This window comes from Colletotrichum abscissum (genome assembly GCF_030869225.1).
Source record: "Colletotrichum abscissum strain IMI 504890 chromosome Unknown Scaffold_7.1, whole genome shotgun sequence".
NCBI lineage: Eukaryota > Fungi > Ascomycota > Sordariomycetes > Glomerellales > Glomerellaceae > Colletotrichum > Colletotrichum abscissum.
The window spans coordinates 361,969-385,314 of NW_026850514.1; the positions used below are offsets into that span (position 1 = coordinate 361,969).

The 23,346-nt window shown below is 54.7% G+C and overlaps 8 protein-coding genes across 8 annotated transcripts, besides 1 other annotated feature; 4 read left to right on the forward strand and 4 right to left on the reverse strand.

Annotated features, from left to right (window-relative positions):
- Positions 1–282: 282 nt before the first annotated feature.
- Positions 283–348: a sequence feature (Short protein (CABS01_03632, KAK1475355.1) was converted to a misc_feature.).
- Positions 349–1,722: 1,374 nt separating this feature from the next.
- On the forward strand, positions 1,723–4,986 carry CABS01_03633 (uncharacterized protein; the record flags this gene model as incomplete). Its single annotated transcript, XM_060537006.1, has 1 exon — positions 1,723–4,986. One exon carries the CDS (start codon positions 1,723–1,725, stop codon positions 4,984–4,986), a length of 3,264 nt encoding a protein of 1,087 aa, XP_060391264.1.
- Positions 4,987–6,553: 1,567 nt separating this feature from the next.
- CABS01_03634 (Ras family protein) lies at positions 6,554–7,545 on the reverse strand (the record flags this gene model as incomplete). The annotated part of the gene is made up of 4 exons (XM_060537007.1): positions 6,554–6,795; positions 6,916–7,191; positions 7,285–7,399; positions 7,534–7,545. 4 exons carry the CDS (start codon positions 7,543–7,545, stop codon positions 6,554–6,556), a joined length of 645 nt encoding a protein of 214 aa, XP_060391265.1.
- A 526-nt stretch (positions 7,546–8,071) lies between these two features.
- Positions 8,072–8,832, forward strand: CABS01_03635 (uncharacterized protein; the record flags this gene model as incomplete). The annotated part of the gene is made up of 2 exons (XM_060537008.1): positions 8,072–8,553; positions 8,727–8,832. The coding sequence occupies 2 exons, from the start codon at positions 8,072–8,074 to the stop codon at positions 8,830–8,832; spliced, it is 588 nt and encodes a 195-aa protein (XP_060391266.1).
- Positions 8,833–15,479: 6,647 nt separating this feature from the next.
- On the reverse strand, positions 15,480–16,972 carry CABS01_03636 (molybdenum cofactor synthesis domain-containing protein; the record flags this gene model as incomplete). The annotated part of the gene is made up of 8 exons (XM_060537009.1): positions 15,480–15,597; positions 15,702–15,918; positions 15,975–16,267; positions 16,330–16,347; positions 16,405–16,499; positions 16,558–16,602; positions 16,685–16,693; positions 16,772–16,972. The coding sequence occupies 8 exons, from the start codon at positions 16,970–16,972 to the stop codon at positions 15,480–15,482; spliced, it is 996 nt and encodes a 331-aa protein (XP_060391267.1).
- Positions 16,973–18,162: 1,190 nt separating this feature from the next.
- On the forward strand, positions 18,163–18,857 carry CABS01_03637 (GMF family protein; the record flags this gene model as incomplete). Its single annotated transcript, XM_060537010.1, has 4 exons — positions 18,163–18,165; positions 18,245–18,347; positions 18,453–18,586; positions 18,669–18,857. 4 exons carry the CDS (start codon positions 18,163–18,165, stop codon positions 18,855–18,857), a joined length of 429 nt encoding a protein of 142 aa, XP_060391268.1.
- Positions 18,858–19,154: 297 nt separating this feature from the next.
- Positions 19,155–20,192, reverse strand: CABS01_03638 (uncharacterized protein; the record flags this gene model as incomplete). Its single annotated transcript, XM_060537011.1, has 1 exon — positions 19,155–20,192. One exon carries the CDS (start codon positions 20,190–20,192, stop codon positions 19,155–19,157), a length of 1,038 nt encoding a protein of 345 aa, XP_060391269.1.
- A 1,167-nt stretch (positions 20,193–21,359) lies between these two features.
- CABS01_03639 (deoxyhypusine hydroxylase) lies at positions 21,360–22,474 on the forward strand (the record flags this gene model as incomplete). Its single annotated transcript, XM_060537012.1, has 2 exons — positions 21,360–21,877; positions 21,964–22,474. 2 exons carry the CDS (start codon positions 21,360–21,362, stop codon positions 22,472–22,474), a joined length of 1,029 nt encoding a protein of 342 aa, XP_060391270.1.
- A 102-nt stretch (positions 22,475–22,576) lies between these two features.
- Positions 22,577–23,091, reverse strand: CABS01_03640 (transcription factor S-II; the record flags this gene model as incomplete). Its single annotated transcript, XM_060537013.1, has 3 exons — positions 22,577–22,595; positions 22,671–22,905; positions 22,977–23,091. 3 exons carry the CDS (start codon positions 23,089–23,091, stop codon positions 22,577–22,579), a joined length of 369 nt encoding a protein of 122 aa, XP_060391271.1.
- Between the last annotated feature and the right edge of the window lie 255 nt (positions 23,092–23,346).

A 23,346-nucleotide genomic window follows, 5' to 3' on the forward strand; every position in this document is an offset into this window, starting at 1 on the left:
GTGGCACCAGTCAGATCGGCTTAAGACATGCATCCTTACATGCCTTTGAGTGCGAGAGCCAAGTCGTTTCACCAAATGTCGTGTAAGCAGGATAAATCTACTTGTTTCTTCCGTGAAAAGCTGATGGCGATCTATTCTCTGGCGTTCCATCTGTACATGGGTATCCGTGAGCTTCCTTACATCTTCATGGACTGCAGTAATTCTTTCTAATCCTGAGAGAGACATCCATCTGAAACAGGATAGCTTAGCTTCAAAATTTCATTTGCGTACGGCAGATCTAGCTCACCCATTGATAGTGCTCATGTTAAGAACAATCTGCGACCGATGACGCGCCAACTTAGACTCCATCTCAGAAATCTCCCGGCTTCTCTTGTTTGATATTCCCTCGATTATTTTTTGGCGCTTTGAAGATGGCCCATCTCCGGGTCGGTAAGATTTGGTCCAGGTATTCAAATCCTGATCGCAATCCTCGAGACGGGAAGAGAGATTGGCAAAGTGCTGGACCCAAAAGACTTGGTTTTTATCCAGCGCCTTTTCGTCCAACGTGTTGAGCAGAGACTTGAAGTCAGTTATTGTCTGCGAGAGAATTTGAGCTTCCAGAGTCAGCCGTTGCGCACGTGCATCTGCTTCCTTCAAGTCCTAGATAAAGGCATTGAGCTTGACAAGCCCACTGAGGACATGGCCAACGACAGACAGCAGGCCCGCGACGCTGGCGGCTGCGGAAACTACCTCCATGTTGCAAAAGTTGGTGCTTTGTCAAAACTCAGGCATACATAGGTCTGGAAACCGAGGGACGGCGGGGTTATGAGCGATGGGCCATGGCTGCGGTCAGCAAGATGGTCACCACTGCCAAGCACCACACATGTGGCGACTGCAGCACATCTCCTGCGCTACAGTGCTGATCGTCCCAATGAGATAGCATTCGCTCCTTTCCGTGTAATATGGGTGGCTTAATATGACCGCAGCTTGCATTGACCCTAGGCAATCGACTCAGCCCCCAGTCGTCGCCTCGCAGGTTGCCTTACGGGTTGCGAACGACTTTGGTGCCGTGTTTTCTTCTTTCACATGCTCCACTGGTATTTCTCCTGAGTGCTGGCAATTCGAGCTCGAATATTCGAATACTCGCCGTGACGGGTAGTACCGATCTAAGTATGCACTGCCCACGACAGGAGCATGGAAATAAGAGAAGATGTGGAGGGAATCGGCTTGGGGGCGGTTGTTCCTCAACGCAGAACCAAAGAAGTCTCTCGGTCCGAATGCGTCGTTTTTTTCGACTCATTCGAACAATTGTGAAGAGAGACTATTGTGACTTTAGGAAGAAAGATGGATTCGAGCCTAGATTAGCACAAAGCGCTTCTCAATGATTCCCAAGCTGCCTCGGCAACAACAAGGGACTGCAAGAAAATCGCTGGCAAGGGAGACTTGCGAATGGCTCTCTTCTTTGTCCTCAACGAGAGGGGGGATGGCAGATTATGCTAAACCCCGGAAGACAGAAGACAAGAAATAAATGCAAAGACACATCCACATAAATGAAACAGAGATTGTACAATTTTCGGTAGAAACTCTCGCAATTCGTCCGGAAACAAGTCTCTGCAAGACGTACCTCATCTCAAGTACAGACAACACTCTCTTCGGATCTTCACGAGCTGACTTACATCAAGTGAGCCCACTTGGGATCAAAGCTGCTCAAAACTTCTTGAGAAAATTCCTTCACCAAAGAGAATGCCACCAAGGTCAAACAATGGCTCCTCAAGCCGACAGCCACCGGAGCAGCAACAACAGCAGCCACATGACCGTGATTTCGGGCCCGGATGGGACAATACCGTCCCGCGGATCCCGGCTTTGCCAAACAACGGCTTCAACGTGCCTGTCCAGGCGGGACCATCGAATGCGGTGCCTCCTCAGATGGGCCAACAGCAAGCCCAGTTACCGGTGTCGAACATGATGCCGAACCAGAACTTCAACCCGCCGCCGGCGCAGTTCGTGGACCCTAACAACCACCAGAATAACAGCCATCGAAACAACAACCAACCGCTCCGCTGGGCCAATCCATACCAGCCCCGAGACCAGGCTCAGCCCCGTCCCGCGGGCCCATCCCAGCCAGCAAAGCGCGGACGGCCCCGCAAACACCTCGACGAGGAAGACCAAGATGAAGGACAAAGAGCACCAAAAAGACCCAAACTCCAGCAAACCCCATGGCAACCGCCCCTCATGCGCATCACGCACTCCCCCCAGGTCGGCCAGCACAACCCCATCGACAACACGTGCGACCACTGCCGCGCCCGCCCCCACGAGAACCAGGGCTGCAACGTCGACCTCGCCAACCAGATTGAGTGCCACCGCTGCACCCGCTACCGCGCCCTCGTCGACCCGAACCACATCTGCAAAGTCCTCGGCCGGGAACACTGGCAGAAGCGCTTCGCCAATTCCCGGCCGTCGTACCCGATCACCGAGACGAGCTCGAGCGTCTGCGAGCGGTGCAAGACGCACCAGGGCAGCGGGCGGATCGTGCTGTGCGATATCGACGACCGGGTCAAGATTGGGTGTACGCCGTGTAAGAATGACCAGGCGCTATGTCGGGTGTACGACGAGCAGAAGGTGAGCGGCGAGAAGCCGGACGTGGATCAGCCGGCGGAGGTGATGTGGAACCGGCCTATGCCCGGAGACGGCACCGTTCCCGCGGGTCGGCGGCCGTGGTGGCGGCAGATGTGTCAGGGGTGTCAGCCCGGCAAGACGAAGCCGTGTTCCTGGATCCGGGACTTCCGGCTGAGGGAGTACAAGTGCACGTCGTGCGTCGAGAAGAACATACCGTGCGTGGACCCCTGGACGGCGGCCACATACGATACGCCGTACACGTGGGCCCCCGGGGACGGGGACAAGATTGTCTACGACAAGGGGACCAAGCTCCGAGATGGCAGGCACCGGTGCACCAACTGCGCGACGAACCAAGCCATGTGCCGGTCCCTCACCGACGAGGAAGACTTTGCGTGCGTGCGGTGTACCTCGTGGGGCCTGGTGTGCGAGACGCCCGGGAACGGGAGCCGGCACCCGTCGCGGCAACTGCCTTGGATCGATAAGAAGAGGATCGGGTGGTCTGGATGGACGAAGTGCACTGCCAACGGCAAGGGTATGAAGTTTAACGGATGCCGGCGGTGTCGTGAGAAGGGGTATAGCTGCGATCGGAAGCGGCCGTGTGATAGGTGCGTGAACGACAGAGCGGGGGCGGACTGCGATTCGTGGGTGATGAACAAGGAATTGGTTAGACGCAACGGAACGGATGGCGTGGAGCAGCCAGAGTATTACATGGCTCTCGGGTACGGCCCCAAGGGTATTGACGATGATCGGACGTTGTGTTTAGAGCAGAATCTCCTCGGGCCAAACAGACCGAGGTACGCGGTTATGACGGACCCTGCAGCAGCTGCGGCTGCCGTTGCAGCTGCCGCCGTCGCTGCCGGTGCCAACCCGGCTAATGCTCCGGGTCCTGGTCCCCTCAAAGTTGGAAATGCTCCCATGGCGGCGCAACAGAACCCACGTCAGTTCGGAGGTGTCGTCGGCAACGGGCCCGGCGGCTGCGGCGTGGCCCCACTGCCGCGGCCCATGGCGGCGGCCGGACAGCAAGGTTTCGCCGCACCGCCCGATCCAATGGCGTACCACGACCCGGGCTTCCCCTACGGCAACCAAGGCCACATCCGTGGCCAACACAACAACATGATGTACGGCGACAACAACGCGGCCGTCGCGGCAAATCAGACGGGCGGAGGGTTCTCCGACTGGGTAAGCGGCTACAACGCAAGCAACAACCAAGCCGGCCCAAACCAAAACGCCCAACTACCTCTGTTCGAAGGCCAGGCGCAGAACCAGGGTGATGTCCAGTACATGATGGGCAATGGGTACGATATAAACCCCGAAAACCTGGTCCAAATGACAGAGGCACAGCCGGTCCTCATTCACCCACAGCTCGAAGTCGACCCCCAACGCGAACAATCCGATCTCGCCCGCGGAATCTGTGACTTCATGGCCCAACTAGCCCGAGACGGCCGCTTCGTGCCCATCGAGCTCCGCAACTTCCAACCCCCCGAAGTAGCCGAAACCCCCGCCGCCGCCCGCATCGGCCCTCCCGCCCTCGTCATCCTCGAACTCACAGACCAAGACGCGGCCGAAACGCCCCGCGAGCCACCAGGACCGCCAACATGGAACCCGGGCCCCTACGAACCCCAACTCCGCGCCGCTCTCGCGCGATGGAAACGCCCGGCCAACGACGTCTTCCACGACATACCCGACGCCTCCCTCCTAAACGGCGCCCAACCAGACAACCAGCCCTGCGAGGAGGTCAAGCCCGGCGCACCGGGTAACATCTGCAACGCCCACGTCCCCGACGGCGCCCACTGCGAAAACCTAGAACACGCCGCCGCGCAGCCTAAACCGCACGTCGTCTGCGAGTGCTGCGACCTGACCTCCAAGAAGCACCTCTTCGAGGGCCCGCAACCCCTGACGCGCATGGAGTTCCTCAACATGCGCAACTACGCCTGCGGCGGGTGCACCCACACGCGCCAGGCCGACGTGCGGTTCGGCGGCAGGATGCCCTACGGTCAGCTCGCGAACCCGCTGCACCCCGTGACTGGTTGCCTCTGCGCCAGGAAGCTGCTCGGCCGGCGGCTGTGCTCGCATCACCGGTACCAGCTCGCGCAGCGGCTCATGATTCAGGTGTCCATGGTGATCGAGTGGGCGATTACCAACTTTGGACCGGACATGTGTTTGTTTTGTAAGCAGGGTGGCCATCTCGCCAGGAGCATGGCGGAGTCGGAGAACGGGATAATGGATGATGTGTTGTACGTGTGCCTGAATTGTGAGGGCATCGTCTGCGTGAACGGCCCGAAGGAGCTCGTTCCGGGCGTCGAGGAGTGGATTGGCGGGTGTCATCCGGTTTCCCTCTACTCGGAGCCGTGGCTGCAGGCGCCTATGCAGGACATAGAATGGGACGCCTGATTAGGCGAATATGGCCCTGGATGTCTCATGGAGGAAAGCTGGGTACAGTGAAGGAGGAGTACTGGTTGGCGGTATCTTGCTCCGATTTGGCTTTGGATTCGGATAGAAATGCGGTTGGGTCGATACCACGGTAGCGGTGGAGCATACATGGCGCATTACAGGTGTTTCGTTTGATGTAGAGAAGAAGAAAATGTTCGGATTCTGACGTTTCCGCTCCGGGCCGTGAGATGTTGGCCGAGTGAACGTAGAGGCACACCGTTGAGACTTGAGGGATGGCTGCGATGTTTCTGAGCGACTCGCATCTGCATGTCTAAGGTGATGTAAGGTGATAGGAGCCATGGCCCATGGGGCAACAGGGCGGCTCAGGGCCTCGGGCTATGTATTCCGTGGTGGGTTGCAGTCGCGAGGGGCAACTTGTTGAGGGATGTCATAAGCAAGTTGCATATGCTCCGGGTTGTGATTTTGTGCCCTAATGTAGTGACATGTTAGCGATGAACTAAGATATTGGGAGTTTCTTATTCCATTGGCATCGGAAATTCGGAAGGTGGAACGCTTACCGACAGAGATCTGTCTTCTCTTTGTGATCCATCAATCCAAATAACCACATTCAAGCTCACCTGTTTACCGTCACTCGGTTTCTTGAGCAAGCAGACTAGCCTGTTCCTAGATAACCTCGTTTCATCATCAGCCACAACATCTTGAGGTATCACAAGTCGTAAAACGTTGCAGTAGCATCTTGAACAACAACCATGAGTGCGAAAAAACGCTAAGCCTGAGTAGACAAACCCTCACACAACTACAGCTCAACCGTTAAAAATCACATTGAGGGCAGGATATCACATCTCAGATGAACTGACGTAAAGGGAATCTGTATGACTTGGCGACTGACTCTGACCTCAGAAAGACCTTGCGGTGTCTCAGAAGAAAGAAGAAATTACAGTATGAAAAGAAAAAAAGGAGTACCGATATAAAGAAGAGACAGAGACAAGCCGATGTTTGGTCTCAAATAACCCTCCCAGTGTGTGTAGTAAAGAATCTCGAGTCCACCCTCCACAAGGTCTTGCGGCCAACAGTCTCTGGCTGACAGACCAGCCAGTCTGCAACCCATTCTTCTCTGCCGCCGCACCACACGATGAGGATACTGCCAGACAGCCTTGTGAACAGGACTCTCTTCTCTTGTCCCCTGCCACGTACAATCGTGTGCGATGACCATGTCCATGAAGTTGCCCTGAAAAGAACAAGTTCCAAAAAGTGCAGCAAGTCAGAACCCGACTCCCCGTCCGATGCAGCACAAACAAGATTTTGATCATTGGTTCCCCACGTCAACATGTCTTTCTCCAAACGACATTTGCTGGGCCTGCTTGGACCTGTTCAAAAGTCCAGACGGGGAAGAAACCGTGCGCTCAGCAACAACCAGCGGCATCCACCAGCCCAGTCAAGGCTCAAGGTATCTCACGACTCTCTAGCCGCTTGGTCTGCCACAACCCCTCCCTCTTGCTCTCTCGCTCTCTCTCCCCATTGTGCGCGCGCTCTCTCTTTCTCCAGGTCGAAGTCGAAAAAAGACCGCTCACATTATTACGCACTTGGAGCAGCAGCCTGCCTCTTGCTCACCGCCCTCAACGTCCATGGGCTTCGGGGGTCCGTTGATGCCAGAGGCGCCACCGCTGCCGGTAGAGTAGCCCTGCATCTCTCGGTTGTATCGACGGATTTCGCGGACAATATCATAGAAAGCCTTGTCGACGTTGATACGAGACTTGGCTGATGTCTCGATGAACTTACATCCGAATGACTTGGCAAGAGCCTCTCCCTCTGTGAGAAACGTATCAGTCATCAATTCAATCGATTAAATCAACCATCAGACAAGAGGCCTATATATTGGAGGCACGATCATGCAGCAATGCGGCGCAGCAAATAAATAAAAAAACATACCTTGTCGTGTGACTTCTCTCTCGCCCTCCAAATCGCACTTATTGCCGACGACAACCATGGGGAAGTAGTCCTTGTCCTTGACTCTCAGAATCTGCTGCTGGAATGTGGTGATTTCTTCGAAGCTCTGGCGCGAGGTGATGGAGTAGACGAGCAGGAATCCCTCTCCCGTTCTCATGTACTGCTCGCGCATGGCGGAGTACTCTTCCTGACCGGCGGTGTCGAGAACATCGAGCAGGGCAACTTCCTCGTCAATAACGCACTGCTTGCGGTAGGAATCTGTAGTTGAGAAGAACCAGGTTAATTTGAGCGATTGATTCGCGGTCGCATCGACCAGCAGTAGGAAATTTGATTATTATCGAGGCAGCGTACCTTCAATCGTTGGGTCATACTCGTCGACGAAATGGCTCTGGATCAATTGAATGGTCAAGCAAGATTTACCGACACCACCGCCACCGACGACGACCAGCTTGTACTCTCTCAAGAACTGCGAATGAATGACGGGTTAGCAATGCGTTGATGGAAGCGACGGAGACGAGACAAGGATCGAAGAGTGGAACGTCGCGCGACGATGCGAGGACGAGGACGAGGACGAGAGCGAAGGCGAGGGAGACGACGAACCTTGGACGCCATTGTGCTGTGATGATGTGTTGATTGATGGTTGAAATCTCGACAGGTCTTGTTCGCGCGCAATGTTGATGGCTTGAAGCAACTGCTGTTGAGGTGAAGATACGGGCGAGATCCGGGAAACAGTCAGGAGCAGCCGGGCGATTGGCGTCTCGACGGATTCGGAAAGGGCTCAGCGAGGTTGATTTTGGCGAGGTGCGTGAGCGTGAGGGTGGGATTGAAAGGAGTGGTTTGACAGCGAGCGAAACGACGGGTGGAAATCTGGATCTGGTACGGCACAGGCCGGATTGCGAAGTTTAAAGGTGAAACGACGAGGTAGATGGCAGAAATCCGGGACTGACAGCAGACAGTCTTTCGAGAAGGAGAATGAGAGAATGGGCACAAATGGGGTGGTGTTTCGTTGTTGCTAAGGGGGGGCTTTTTGGCAAAATGTGGAGATGGGGGAACGGGTCGGTCCAGTAGTAGGGAAGGAAGGACCTGCCTGCACCTTGCCTCTGCTCCTGCCTCCTGGCGCAGCTGCTGGGTGCTAGGTATGTGTGCTGGGGCAGGTGCGGGTGCGTGTGTGTGCTCCTGCTCTGCTCTCTGCTCTGTTCTCCTGCTAAGGTTCCTACCTAGGTGCTTAGGTAGACAGGAGGAAGGGAAGGTACGGAAGGTAAGGTACGAAGCTGAGGTACTGATTAAGCATACCGGGGTACCTGCTCTTGCAGCTGCTGCACAGCGGAAATCGCAGTACACCCACTCACTCCACACGTTGTATCTTTCCTTACATCGGCCTTCCCTGCCGTCCCTGCCTTCTCGTGTCCACTCCCTCCCAGCTCCCCTTCGCTCTTTCCCGCGCCTTGCCTTTTTTTTTTTTTTTTTCCGTCTTCCCTCTGGGCTCCTTCCACACTCACCTCCATTCTCCCACTGCCAGACGAGCAGGGCAGGGAAGGTGCTGTATCCGTTCATCCACCTTCGTCCAGAAACGGTACGTAACTTTAGGGCAGACAGTAAAGTGCCTCTTTCATCGCACTGGGGGGGGGGGGGGGGGGGCCCCCCCCCCCCCCTTCTCTTCCTTCTCACAGCCTTTTCCACATTTGGGCGGGATATGAGGGGTAGGGGGCGGGGTGGTTCCTTCCCTATCCCGCCCCCCTGAAAGAGAGGTCAGAAGGTGGTATGGGAGAAAGGGGGTGCCCTCTGGTCGGGGGGGGGGGGGGGGGGGGGGGGCATGCCACACACTCTCTCTTCATCTCTCAGTCTCTTTCACACATTGGGACGGAATTAGAGGTGACGGGAGAGGTGAGAAGTGAGTGAGAGAACGAGGTGAAGCCTGGCTTGGGTTGGCCAGGGTGTGGTTGTAAAGATTCCATTCCATCCAAGTCCTAAGCAGTGAGCACGTCTGGTTCCGTCTGCTTTGGTCACTTCGAGGCTCACAGCAAGGTACGGGACACCAGGACTGCTTGCCCATGTTGCCCTCCGCCGGCCTTGTCTCGTCTGCCGTGCCCGGCCAAGTCGACACGGGCGTGCCACCAGGTCTAGCCAGGTCCTTTTTTGCCGTCCGTCACGCACTTGTTCTTCGTCTCTTAGACTCTTTCCAAGTGTACCCCCCCCTTCTCATGAGACGAGGGACCCAATGCGCGCGGCTTCTGTCACACCAGGCGCTCTTTCGATGAGATCGCGCGGTCGACAATGCCATGTATCTAAGGTAAGCCAAGACATCTCGATATCTTGTGTCTGGTTCGTCGCCCCTCTATTCCGCAGTGGACAAGAACGGTTGGCTGGCACCAGTTTGGGGTTTAGCGCTGGGTCCATGATTTGACGACGACCTGGAAGACTTGAATCGAAGAAGGCACAGGCACACACCCTCACCAACGTCGCTCACACTGCCTCCGTCCGCCCATGCCTTGTGCGAACTTTGAGGTACGCGACGTGCGCTACGGATACACGAAGCTCATGTCGGGCCAGGTGGAAGCAGATCGATAACGACGTGGAAGCGCTATTTGCGAGCGAGGCGCCTCCCATTACCAATCACTTGAATGATTCTATGGGGCCCATCTGGAAGGATAGGAGAAGATCACTACAAATCATTTACAAGAACCTGGGGTCGCAATGAGAGTTGATAGTGATGCTATTCAAGACATGCCTCCATTGGTCGCACTGCGCTGGGTATGGAAACAGCGGCAAAGGTGAACAATCCCATCAGACAAAGGGAATTGACAGAAAAATTAGACGATACCGAGGGCTCGAGTGAAGGTGAGATTTGACCGGGGATGGGAAAGAGGGACTTGCAAGTGGGAGTTTATCGCGGCGACCTTCTGGTGCAGTAGCGTTGGATGCAGCAGGGGTGTCCCTTGGAACCATAAAAAAGAGGCCTGGTGCAGACGCCTGCAGATGCCCACAAAGCAGCAAAGCGGCCGAGGGTGGGAGGACCATTGATGGAGCGCAAGGGGGGAGAAGACGCGCAGAAACGATGGAATAAATTGGTGAGTGGACCAAAGGGAAAGAAAAAAGAGGGGTGGCGTCGTGTATGGTTCGTGCGAGCGAGAGTGGAACTGTGGGAAGCGAGTGGGAGCGAGATGGGGGGTCCCACCTCAGGCACCAGGAGGAAACGGTACGTACTGCGTATCTATCAGACAGGGGAAAGGAAGGAACAGCTGCAAATGCGAGTGAGTGACCCCCCCAGCGGCAATTCCCAAGTGCTGACAGGGGCAAGAACCAGAGGGAAAGGTGGGGTAGAGATGCACTTAAGCGTCAAGCTCGAAGTTTTCTTTTCCTTATGTAATCTATCAAGATCGCATTCAGGAAATACTTCAGTCACCGTCTCCACGAAAAAAGCTAGATGGGAAACCAGCAGACAAATATCTTTTTGTTATCAGAAATGAGTGCAGTCCAACCTCTCCGAGTCAATAAGAGCATGGATTGCTCTGAACGAATGAGGTACGCAATCATCGGTCTCTTCACCGCTCCCGTTGTGGTGCCATGTCGTATTGCCTAATACAATGTCCGGATATAAGCCCCGGTTGTTCGGTCACCTCATCAGAGCAGAAAGCCCGATGTGAGAGGACGTATCGCATCTTGCGGTTCGACAGCTCCACACTTCTGATTACAGTAATAATACGGCGCAGAACACGGCAGGATAGGTTATAGTAGAGTCTACCTCCTTACATACCTGTGTACCATTGTACGTAGTATGGATTTGGTCGTTAGCGATTAGACTCCTTGTCACCGTTACGCGCTCTGCCTTGCCATATGGCGGGAAGCCTGCTACAGTCTTACCCTCAATAAGATAGATGAACAGGAAAGAGACCTCATCCAAGAATTGTCAAGATGCTCAAGTCGACTGTGTCCGCGGCTTGCTGCGGCCGATGGTGACGCGTAGGACCAAGACATACACCTAGGTCTTACCAATGCACTCACACATTTCAAGACAATCTATCACTTTGGAACGACCCCTAGCCATGCGTCTGGTGACAAGAAGTTGATGCGTATCCTTCAGTCCATGGTCAACATGGGATGCGTTCAAGTTGTGATGTCTCCGTTCCGTCCCGTCTCGTCGTCATATCTGAAATGAGCTTCAAAGTGAGCTTCCTTGGAGACGAGGCCGTATGTAGTTAAAGAGGGCGAGGCGTGAGTGGTTCCTTCCTTCCAGCGAGCAGAGAGCTTTGACCACGTGGGCTTTCCTGATGTTTTACTGTTTGACTCCGCACTGTACGAATTCTTACGACACCAGGCAGGTACGAAGGATGGGAGGATTCGTATGTTGGACGGCAGGTGCAATGCCATGTCTCCAGCCTTGCACCTCTTACGCCCTCCGTATTCCGTATCCGCTTGATAGACTCTGCACTTTGAACAACCTTACAGAGAGGCCTTCCCTCACTTTACCTGCGTACGATACTGGTTTTGCGGTCTAGAACCCGACTCGGACGACCTTCTTTGCTGATCCGAGGTTGAATGAGATCCATCGAGCCAGCTGATAATTAGTGGTCAACATCCAGATACGTACATTTATTCCATTTTGTTACGGTTCCCGTTGTCCAACATCGCCCGAATATCTGCGAATAACCTCTTTCACTTGCTTGCACCCAAACCTTATTTAACACCTTTCAAAAGCCTGCCCATCCAATGCAACAACAATTGGTGAGCTGCCTGCAGGCTGCAGTCTCCGACGCCTCACCATGACCCAGGCGCTGAGCATACGCGACAAAAGCGAAGTCGCCGCCTCCTAAACTCTCTCCACTAGGTAATTACGAGCCTGTCTGTTTGCGGCAGCGCCTCGCGCCGACTTGAGCCTCTTCGGGGTCTCCACGTCCACGTGAATCTTCGTCGTATAGCCCGCTCTTGAAAGAACGATCATGTTGCTCCGCACATGTATAGCCTAGCAGCCTGATAGCGATCGATCAATCTCTATGCCAGTTCGTGGCGCAAAGGCTGGCTCAGCTCAACTTGCACAAATCCCATTCCAAACTAAACTTCGGCCCGGAGGTCACGGAGAATCCGTGAGAGTTCCCAGCACATGCTCCCTTCCACCGCACCCGTCACCCCAAGATATCCATCAAAGACGCCCTCACCTACGCATGACAGCAGTAAGGGACGACGCGCTGGAATGTAGAATGGCATCTTGGCTGTTCTCACCTGAGCTTACACGACATCGTCTGAAGTTACCAGCCGGCGCTGATCACTTCATACGCATATGGACATGTTGTCGAGATACAGGACCCTGGGAAAACGTGCTGGACACCATGTCACAATCCGGCAATTCTCAACCGACGTTGTGAACCCCTTGCCACCACGATGTACGTATGCCTGCCAGGGGTTGAACGCAGCCATAGTCAACGGATACAAAGGCCCACCTCATGCGGCTTTGCTTCAGCAAGCCATTGCAGATCCACGTACAACGGTACACGCGCATTTACCAGGTGCCAGACTACGCAGTACTACTGCAGTTAAACCCTTGCCAACGTAGACCGAGAAAGACGACCACCTCGCGGTAATGGTGACACCCGAGAACTCAAACAGGAGCGCGAGGGGAATCACGTTCATCAAAGATCTTTCGTCGAAACAGACCAACAGATCATGATCGTATCTTACGTACTGAGAGGATTTGCGCCACACTTGCAGACATCAGAGCTCAATGAGTCAACTGTCCTGATCAGTATCGTTCAGCCAGCTCGAACAACATGCTCAACTTTACGTCCAATACTTCAGCACGGCACCTCGCAGCAAAGGTTTGTTGAATACGGAACGCCGTCCTCAGTGAAGAAGAGATGAGGGGCCAATGGTTACGATCCACCCCCTGTCCGACTTCGTACGGAGCACTTTGAGCAATGAAGCCGTACTGGGGCCAGACTACAGTCAGCGCTCGATTTGAACCCCTCAAGCTTCCCGTTTCTACGGCGCAACTGGGACTACTGCACCCCAGCCTTCAAAGTCGCTAGAGAGGTTCTGTCATTATGACAGAATGGGTCGAGCGTGCATCTGTCCAAAGCATTCTGAAGCTTCTCAATGCCATGGAATCCGACATCGATATAACTAAACTTTAGCCGCAACCACACCCAAAACTACGGACCGAAACGATGTTGCTTCTACCTACATCCCTTGCATCCCGGGTTTGAGCCAAGACGCCTAGCCCTGACATCTGAACTTTGGCTTACTTGCTTCTGCCATAACTCAACGCCTTGACTTGACTCCTCCTCTAGTCAGACAACCGCCAGGCACGTTGCGTGGCCCACGTCAGATCTCACGAGTCTTGACCATGCAACGCACAGAGAGCGACCAGTCCACGACATACTCCTTGATGATCGAGAGACAGAGAATCCTTCCCCTGGCAGTGCTTGGTAGGCTGTAGCGACTGGTGGCTCTGGCGCGAGGCAGCTTTGATTCGTTGACCGGTAACGCTTCAAGGCCATAGCGCATGAGTAGTCGCGGTATTCGCACCGGCCCAAACTCATACTGGCTCTTGCGCCGCCCGAGCTTGCATGGCCCGACCAGCAACTTGGCAAGACAGCGCCGATCATCTTTCCACAAACACCACCGTCAACTTGGTTGATCTCTGGCGACATTGCGCTCAGATCGCTTTTTCTTCGTCCCTCCGCGTGTTTCCATGCCTTCAAGTGGAGGCAGCTGGGGTGTTCTCGGGCCATGTTTCTCTGCATCTTTGGGTTCTGGCTTTCTGAAGTCTGGGCTGTTGGATGTACAGCCACTTGCCGAAGCAAAGATGCAAGTCATGTCACTTTGATCTGCTGGTGGAAGCCGCCATTATCGCACGCTGAAGGGCTTCGAACAATATTCTTTCCACGGCGCATACCTGCTCAAACAACTGGAGAGATGCTCGGTGGCCATCAACATCAGTATCTAATCCACATTGGGGATACCCCAGGATAGCAGGCTGCCAATACCCCAGGTTTAGGCGCAGCCACAAATTTCCATATCGCCATACCAGTCCTGCCAGTGTCCAAAAGGAGTTCGAGCGAGCGAGGGTTCACGTTGGTTTCTAGAAGCTTGGCCTCTGCAAGCATGGCCACCAGGGTAGAACGGCGGATAAGCACGGCACTGATCAGGAGTACCTTGCACTATCGCCTTCATGAGGCCATTAGACAGGAGGCGGCGGCGATAGTCCCGTGTCGTCCTTTCATCCGCGCGAGGCTATCTTCTCCAGCAATGGTCTCTTCTCGGACCGTGCTTCACCTTGGACATATCAAACCGATTTGATTTCCACGAGATTTTTAGAGAACCTATCCCAATCTCGGTCAGTCGCACAGTGCGACATGACATGGATGGATGAAGTTCCGGACAGGCCACTTAATGGATGGCAAATCCATGTCCGGAGGGCGACAATGCGACGACTGGGTTGTAGTCGCAGACATGCTTTTGTGGAGCATGAACTGACCTTCCATCGATTTTCGAGTCTTGACATTCGGCTGACTCGATGCAACAGGCATAGCGTGGCCGAAGTGGTTGCTGGGAGTCTCGAGAGGTTTCCTCAGCCATGGGGAAGAGTCGTCGTCGTCGATAAGGATCCGCGAGCGACGGCCCCATTGTGCCGTCACGAGACGGAGGTGTAGCCAAACGTTGTCACCGTCAGAGATAGCACCGGGGCCCCAATCCACAGCTCATCTCCTGGCGAAACGGAGCCAGTCTCCAATCGGTAGGTAACCGTGCTGGCATATCTCGCTCGCGGGCCGCCATCATACGCAGTAATTAGCAATCCGAGAACTGCAGGCCCGTGGTGTGTTGAATAGCTGCAGCAGAAGCTTGTCATTCTAGAAGCCCTGGAGGATCATTTCGATCCACCCCTGGCCTGCAGCAGCGCAATCCGCCATCGTCTCCGTCCGACATGGGTCCAACAACGATCTCTTGGTTTATTCGAGTTAGGATGCCTGCAATTCACGAATACTCTCTAGCTGCATTCGCCTCGCATCGCGGGTTGGCTGTTGGTCGCAGGCTCGCGGCTGAAGTGATGGGATTGATTATGCACACGCATCGATTTGTGTGTGTCTGCGAATCAGGCCATGTAGGATTCGTGCGATATCTCTACTGAGAGCCTCTGCCATAGTCACAAATTGTGGCCCATTGAAAGGGCTCCACCACGTGCCCGAGTGCGGTCTCCGCCTCTCCACAAGTCAGATCGTGAAGTCTCTTGAAGAGTTTGTTCGACAGCTCAAACACATCATTCATAGCTGGCGGATGATGTTGGCAGGTTGACAGCTGATCCCATTGAAAAGATATTGGGACGGTTGAATACTTTTCACAGAAAACCGATCTCACGGTGGTCAAATCGCTGTTGGCTGCTCCAGTATCGGAAAGTACACCATCCTAGGATTGATCCGCAACACTTTATACTCCAGATGATAGAGTTACAATCGGATATCCCGAACAAGATTATTATTGCCGCAACGGAGCCACTTCCTTCGGGATCGTGGGGGTTGATTCCTATCTGATTTGAGATTTAGGTTTTGCTGACATTATTCGAGATCTTTCCCTGCTTCGCCCTGGGTATCATCCTCACCCTCCGCGTTTACACGCTTTCCTTCGACACCCTGGACAACCTCGGCCACGATGCTCTCGATGTAAGCCTGGTCCCTGCAGCCGAAAAAAAAAGTCAGCCATCCGAAGTTGAACTTTGATGTTGGAGATATCCACAGCTGTGATCTGCGAGCACGTTTCTGCGCAGTTTGATGACTTACCTTCCAACCAACGTCACGGTGCCGTTCTGGCCCCACCGGGGATAGCTGCCGACCTTGACGCCCTTGGGCTCGACCTTGGCCGCGAGTTGCGTCAGGTAGCCGGCGACGGCGCTCTCCGGGAGCGGAGTAGAAATGAGCACGCGGCAGAGGCCCTTGCCCTCGGGATCGGTGAGCCGGGGCACGATGCCTGGCTTCAGCCCGTCGAGGAGCTTCTCAACTGTTTCCCAGCAATGTTAGATCAGAACCATATCCGGGCAGAAAGATGGAACCTACAAAGTCGCGGGACGCCCGGCAAGATGTGAATGTTGCCGTTGACGACGTTGACGGGCACCCAGAGGTCCTCGTGGGGGAAGACGAATTGCTTCTTGGGGTCGCGCTTCTCGTCGGTGGGGAGGATGACCATGCGCAGCTTCGCCTGCAGGGCGGGCGAGTCGACGTCCCAGTCGAAATCTGGCTGGCCCGGGTGCGGCTTGGAGAGCTTCTTCATCTTTTCGAAGGCTTCCTGGTTCAGGACGAGGGGCAGGTCAAAGGCCTTTGCTATTGACTGGTATGTGATGTCGTCGTGTCTGTGAAATTACCTAGTCAACCATCCAGTTTCACGTCAAGGGTCGGATTCCACGTTTCTTACGTTGGACCGATTCCGCCGCTGAGAATATCATGTTAGCTGGGGCCTTGGTGTCATTGAGATTTTGAGGGGACGCACCTGGTTACCACAAAGTCGTAACGATCGCTCATGCGCCTGACGGCTTCGACGATTTCGCTCTCATCGTCTTCAATGACTTCGACTCTCTTCAAGTTCTGCCTTCGGGATCAGCCACACTCCTATGAAGCACTCAATACATGTTGAACAACTCACAATGCCCAAAGAGAAGCACCACTTGGCCATGTAAGCCGAGTTGGTCTATGACGATCAGTTAATACGAGTTGGTCACTACAAGCCTACTTGACAGTCTAGATGGCCTATCAGAGTGCCGTTTACTCACATCAACAGTCTACGAATTACGATGAGATGTTAGCCATTCATCTAATATGTGACGCCAAGTGGTGTCGATGTCGAAACTTCTCCTCACCTTTCCGCCTAGGACTTCATCTCCGATAATAAGACACGCCGCCGTGTGAATCGTGCGGGTGTTGCGCTCGTCTGCCGAAACCATGATTCTGCTCCTGCGGGCGATGCCGGAAGAGACTGGGAAAGCGGTGGGCTTGACGGCTTGTGTTATCGATTGGGCCGAGGGGAGATGCCGAGACAGCTGGGTGAGTCGCGCGAACATGAGAAAACAATACCCGACGTGAAGTGTTGTGTATATACGGAATGAGGTGCAAGTATGTGTGTGTGTGTGTGTGTGCACCTCAACTCTGTTTACGCAACTTATCTCGAACCGATGGGTTTTCGTCTCACAAAAATCGATGATGTCATATGTTGGGAAGAAATCGAAGGTTTCGGTAAAAGGAGAGGAAAGGTCACGACAAACGGGAAGGTTTACGGCAATGGGACCATGAGCTGATTAGAGTGGGCGGAAGAGAGCGATGCAGGGTCTCTCTTTGGGTACGGGCCGGGGCAGGAGGAGGAGGAGAGCGGAATCGAGAGTAAGGCGTCAGAAAGCACGAATCAAGTGTTGAGATGCGGGAGCTCTTTTGGAGGCTCCGAGCTCCGGTTCGGGGTGAGCGGAGGACGGTCCTGCGGTGTATGAGATCACGTGACCGTTTGCTCTCATTATCGGTATGATGAATGGGTTCTAGAAGACTGCCGCGACTGCTGTGACTGGTTCTTATCCATTGGGCTGTTTCTATTGATCTTTGAGGTGATCAATCAGAGACATAGGTAAATCCCAGACCTTCATCCCACTCCCAGCTCTTACTGCAAGATGCTTTATCTTTTCTGTTGACATATTTCCGCGTTCTGTCAATCGGTTGGACAGTCAACGACTTGATTATTTCCAGAGAACCCTCACATAGCAGTATAGAAGGAAATCACCAGAGATAGTATCACCAGCTATAAAAAAATGAACATGCTATATCTCAACAACCCAAGTTAAGGTTCCTTAGGTATTTAGGTATACAAGAAGAGCATTGCTTACATCGGCAAATAATCGGAAGGACTGGACGACTTGAAAGCTCCCGTCCGGCGGGAGGATGGGTGAGGTCACTTCGGTGGGGCCCCAGCCAGATGGCGCGCGCGGGGCTTTCGTTGCGCTGGTCTCAACTCCGTCGGAGGCGGGGGAGGGGTGGCTTGACTTTCGGCCTGACGGTTTCTAGTGCATAGTGCTTGCGACAACGAAAGCTACCCTACCTTACCAAATAAACCTCAAGGACCCTTGGGGATATCGTAACAGTATTGTAAACGGCAGCTTTTCGATCCTCCGGGCTTTCGAGAACTTCGTTGCTCGCTTTCCTTCGCTGCATATCTCGAGCGAGACTTGAAAGTGCTCCTCCCTGGCCAACCCCTCCTCGAAGACCAACCATGGTGCGTAAGCAAGCTTTCCAGTCGCAAGCGCAACTGTCACTAGAATATCCAGACTGACTGGCTGTATTTGCACCACTAGGCCTCCGAATCGCGGCTCTACACCTTCTCCCAGGAGACAAAGGACCACCTGCGCAAGTTCCGCCTCGGGACCTCGCGGTCTAGCAGTGCTCAAGCTGTCATTTGTATGTATGTCTCGTTTATGTCAAACACTAGCCCCGACGGGATACCTTGCGCGCCGGACCAGCAAAGTGTATACCCTAGATGCTGACTTTATGCTACTGTGATAGACTACATTGATAAGAACACGCACGAGATCAAGCAAGACGACGACAAGGTCGTATACAAGTCACTCGAGGAGATTAGCGACGACCTCCCAGACCATAGCCCGCGCTTCATTCTGCTGAGCTACCCGCTTACACTGGTATGTTCAGGATTCATTGAGACATCCATGACGAGGAGAAAGGGGAAACCTGATGGCTGATGACTTTTGTCTTTCCCTGCAGGCCTCCGGCCGCTTGTCGGTCCCGTACGTCCTGATTTACTACCTCCCTACCACCTGTAACAGCGAGATACGGATGCTCTACGCCGGCGCCAAGGAGCTGATGCGGAATACGAGCGAGGTCATTCGCGTGATTGATATCCGAGAGGCTGAGGATCTGGAGGAGATACCGGAGAAGTTGGGCGCTGAGTAAAAGAGCCAATATGAGTTTGGAGAAAAGGAAAAGAAAAAAGATGATGTGAGGCATGAACATTTGCAAGGCGGGGAGTGAGCATCTACATAGACAGTCGAAGGAGAGGGGACCACAGGCTTGGCCCCGTTCATGATGAAGAACAGGACGGTAGTATGCAGCGTTTCGCGTACATAATACAAGTGCTTTGCCGATACAGCTTCTTCCCAACATGCTGATGGATATCTTTTATTATTTTTTTCGTTAAGTAGCGTCTAAATCGTGATCAGGAGAGTAATGTCTAGCCCCCTCCTCTCCCATCTAATCCTCGGGCAACACATCCTTCTCATTCAGCCCCATCTCCTTGCTCACATTCCTCACCACCTCCTTAAACGCCAAACACGCAGGACTATCAGGGAAACTATCAAAGAAGCTCTCGCCATAGTCGCACGCCATCCCGATCCGCGGGTCCAGCGGCACGCTCCCCAAAAACGGCACCCCCATCTCCTCGGCCAGCGCCCGCCCGCCGCCCGTCGTCGCGCGGAAGATCTCGCTCTGGTTCGTGCACTTGGGGCACACGAAGCCCGCCATGTTCTCCGCGAGGCCGAGAACGCGGATGCCCGCTTTCCGGCAAAAGTCAATCTCCTTGCGGACGTCGAGGAGGGAGACCTCCTGCGGCGTGGTGACGACGACGGCGCCGTCGATGCCGCTGTCGCGGAGGAACGTGTTCACGCTGAGGTGCTCGTCCGAGGTCCCGGGGGGCGTGTCGACGAGGAGGAAGTCGAGGGGCCCCCACTCGACGTCCTTGAGGAACTGCTTGATGAGGCCGTTCTTCTTGGCGCCGCGCCAGATGATGGCGGCGTCGCGGTCGGGCAGCATGAACTGGATGGACATGACGCCCAAATTGTCGAGGACCCAGACGGGCGACCAGCCCGCGCCGGAGACGTGGATCGTCTCGGCCTCGACGCCGAGCATCTTGGGGATCGAGGGCCCGCAGATGTCCGTGTCCATGACGCCGACGGCGCTGTCGGGGTTCGTGGCGAAGGCGTGGGCGAGGAGGGTGGTGAAGGTGGACTTGCCGACGCCGCCTTTGCCCGAGAGGACGAGGATCTTGTGGGCGATGCCGGAGAGGCGGGAGGCGATGATGGGTATGTCCGGGTCCGGGCCCTTTACGGCGGTGGCGGCGCAGATTTCCTTGTTGGGGCAGCCGGCGCAGGAGTCTGCTGTGCCGGCGGCGGCGGATTCTGGTCCCGGGCAGTGTTCTGGTTCTGGAGCGACGAGGGAGGGCTTCTGTTTGAGGGGGTTGGCGAGGACGTCTTGGACCGCTGAGTCGGGATCCGCCTCCAGGGAGGGGGCCATCTTTGTGTGCGCGCTGTGGTTTGCTCGTGAGATGAGTGGTGTCTGGAGGTCCGGGGAGGATTGCGAGTGATGTGCAGTCAGATCCTATCGGTTATAGTGAAAGTTGAAGGCGTGTAAATGAGATGGATGAGTTGCCTTTAGGTCCGGCACCGGCGATGGGGTGAGGCCAAGTGAGGTGAAGTTGATTGATAAGCCGGATTGCAAAGCGGTTCTGTGGCGACAGTCAAGATCGAACTCGTCACAAGTTGAAGACTTATACGGGGAATACTGACAAGTGAGTTTCAGTCCGTTTTCTGCTTGGAGAAGCCAGAGTTCACTGTGGATCGTACGAAGGTGGAAGTATAAGGTAAATATCTAAGATGAAGAGCGGTTGACAAAATAAGTTGCTGTGAGTGGTGGCAATGCCGCCCTGGAAGTTCGCCGCGGTTGCAACCCCACTTAATAGAGTCACTCTTCAACACTAACTTTGCTGATGTAATCAAAAGTTAAGCTTTGCAGGACTTAACAGCTGCTCTAGATGGAAGCCAAAAGGACACAGATTATCAACAAAAAGGTCGTCACAAACATCCAGTGATACAGAAACACATCCTGGGTGACAATGGCAAAAAATGAGGTCCATCCAGGATTCGAACCTGGGCCTACGGAAGGTTCTGAGAATCAGAATCCGACGTCCTAACCAACTAGACTAATAGACCAATCAGAGCTACTGGCTTCTGAAAGAGAAGCTGAAGATGACAGCCTATGAATGGAGCCGCTTTGGGCTGCAAGGCCCGTAGCATTACGTACGGCGAAGGCCCTCTCAGCTGAAGTGCCTGTGTTTTGCAGGAAATGCAGCTGTGGACGGGGCTGCAGGGTTCCCTTTGCTAGTGAGGGGCAGATCTTATCGGGTGCCAATCACCCCGCTATGCCCCTCGCAAAATTTCTACAGCCAGCCCGACTTTATCAGATCCGACGGGCAAGAGACCACCCCTCGGAGGTAAGTCTTAGTCCATTCCGCCCTCCTAGAATACAATCGGCCCACGCCCTTCTTCTTTTTTTCTTTCCATTCAAGCCTCACTTTGAGTCACCACAAACTTCCATTGACGGCATTATTGTCAGTTTCTTTCAGTCTCTAGAATAAAAGATACCCCTCTCCGTTTACGCACAACCCAAAAAGAAAACGCAACAATGTCACCCTCCGCCGACCTCCCCGAGACGCGCGAGACACTCGAGGCCATCGCCGCCGCCGACCAGTCCCAGACCATCGCCGAGCTGCGCAAGACGCTCACCTCCGAGACGACCCCTCTCCCCATCCGCTTCCGCGCCCTCTTCTCCCTCAAGCACGTCGCCTGCAACAGCAAGGGCGCCGACAGCGAGGCCGCCATCGAGGCCATCGCTGCAGGCTTCGCCTCCCCCTCGGCCCTGCTCAAGCATGAGCTCGCCTACTGCCTCGGCCAGACGGCTAATCTCGTCGCCGTCCCCTACCTACGCAATGTCCTGACCGACCTCCAGGAGGACCCTATGTGCCGCCACGAGGCCGCCGAGGCCCTTGGTGCGCTGGGTGACGCTAGCCAGCTGGACATCCTGAGGGAGTACAGAGACCGCGAGGGCGAGGACATCTGCATTGTTGAGACGTGCGAGATTGCCATCGACCGTCTCGAGTGGGAGAACTCTGAGCAGAGAAAGCTGGAGAAGTTGCGTAAGAGGTACGACTTGCATTACTACCATGGAGTCCAGAAACGGGGGTATCTTAATTCACTATGCTAACGCCTATACCCTCGTGCTTGTACAGCGACTTCACGTCCGTCGACCCCGCGCCTCCCATGGAAGAGTCGCAGCGCACCGTGCCAGAGCTCGAAAAGACTCTCATGGATTCGAGCCTGCCCCTTTTCCTGCGCTACCGCGCCATGTTCGCCCTGCGCGACCTCGCGTCGCCGCCCGACCTGCCGACCGCCGTCCCCGCGGTGCTGGCCCTCGCCAAGGGCCTCGCCGACTCCTCCGCCCTGTTCCGCCACGAGATCGCCTTCGTCTTCGGTCAGCTGTCGCACCCGGCCTCCATCCCCGCGCTGACCGAGGCGCTCAGCAACACCGAGGAGGCCAGCATGGTGCGGCACGAGGCCGCCGAGGCGCTGGGCAGCCTGGGCGACGAGGAGGGCGTCGAGGCGACGCTCCTCAAGTTCCTGCACGACAAGGAGAAGGTTGTGCGCGAGAGCGTCATCGTGGCGCTGGACATGGCCGAGTTCGAGTCAAGCGGCCAGACGGAGTATGCGTTGATTCCCGAGGCGGCCAAGGCGGCTGCTTGAACACGAAGTGGTCTTTTTGGTTTTGGCAAAGTTGGGTCGGGCAGGTAAATATTCGGGTGGTATTAGGTACTTAAAAGCGACGGGCAAAAAGTTTAGTGCATTTCAGTTGTTATGAGACCACCTGGAAAAACAAGTCGGTTAGTATGAAGTTGGGAAATAGCTAGCTCGGTCGGAACAAAACGAGGCATTGGCGTACTTGAAACCACATTCGCAGGTGAAGAAGATGGTGCTGCCTTCGTCTGCACTGCGAAGCTGCACGGCGGTGAAGCGGACCTCCTCTGCGCCGCACTTGGGGCATGTCTCCCTGATCGTGGCCTCGGTGTTGACGTTGGTTCTGTCGACAGCCTGAACGTTGGACTGAAGCTTCTGTCTGAGTTGGGAAGGGAAATCGGAAGGCTTGGTCTGTGTAGTAATCGTCTTGGCGCCAGTGTCTGTGTTGATCTTGTTAGTTTGGAGTCTTGCAAACTATTGCAACCAAGTACGTCAGCGGCGATGAGCCTACCCTTGTTATCGGCACCGCAGCAGTCGCAGGTGAGGGTGTTCTTCTCCGTGCCCATTGACGCGGGTAGAAGGTTACCGCAATCGGTGCAGAAGACGAGAGTTCCAATGGCGGACATGGCTGCGGTGGGATCGGTGTGTGACGGTATCGAGTGTCTACAGGCGTTCGGGGTGTAGGGTGATCGACGGAGTATCGCGGCAGACAGACCAACAAAATATTTCTTCCAAGAAATTCGGACAATCGCTATCTCCTTATCGTTATCTTTGATCTTATCGATTGTCTTGACGGTCGTCTCCACCCTGGTGGCATATTATGTAATCCCGACTCAGGCTTGCTGCAGACTGCGAGGTGCGCAAGACAAAGAACCTTGAAA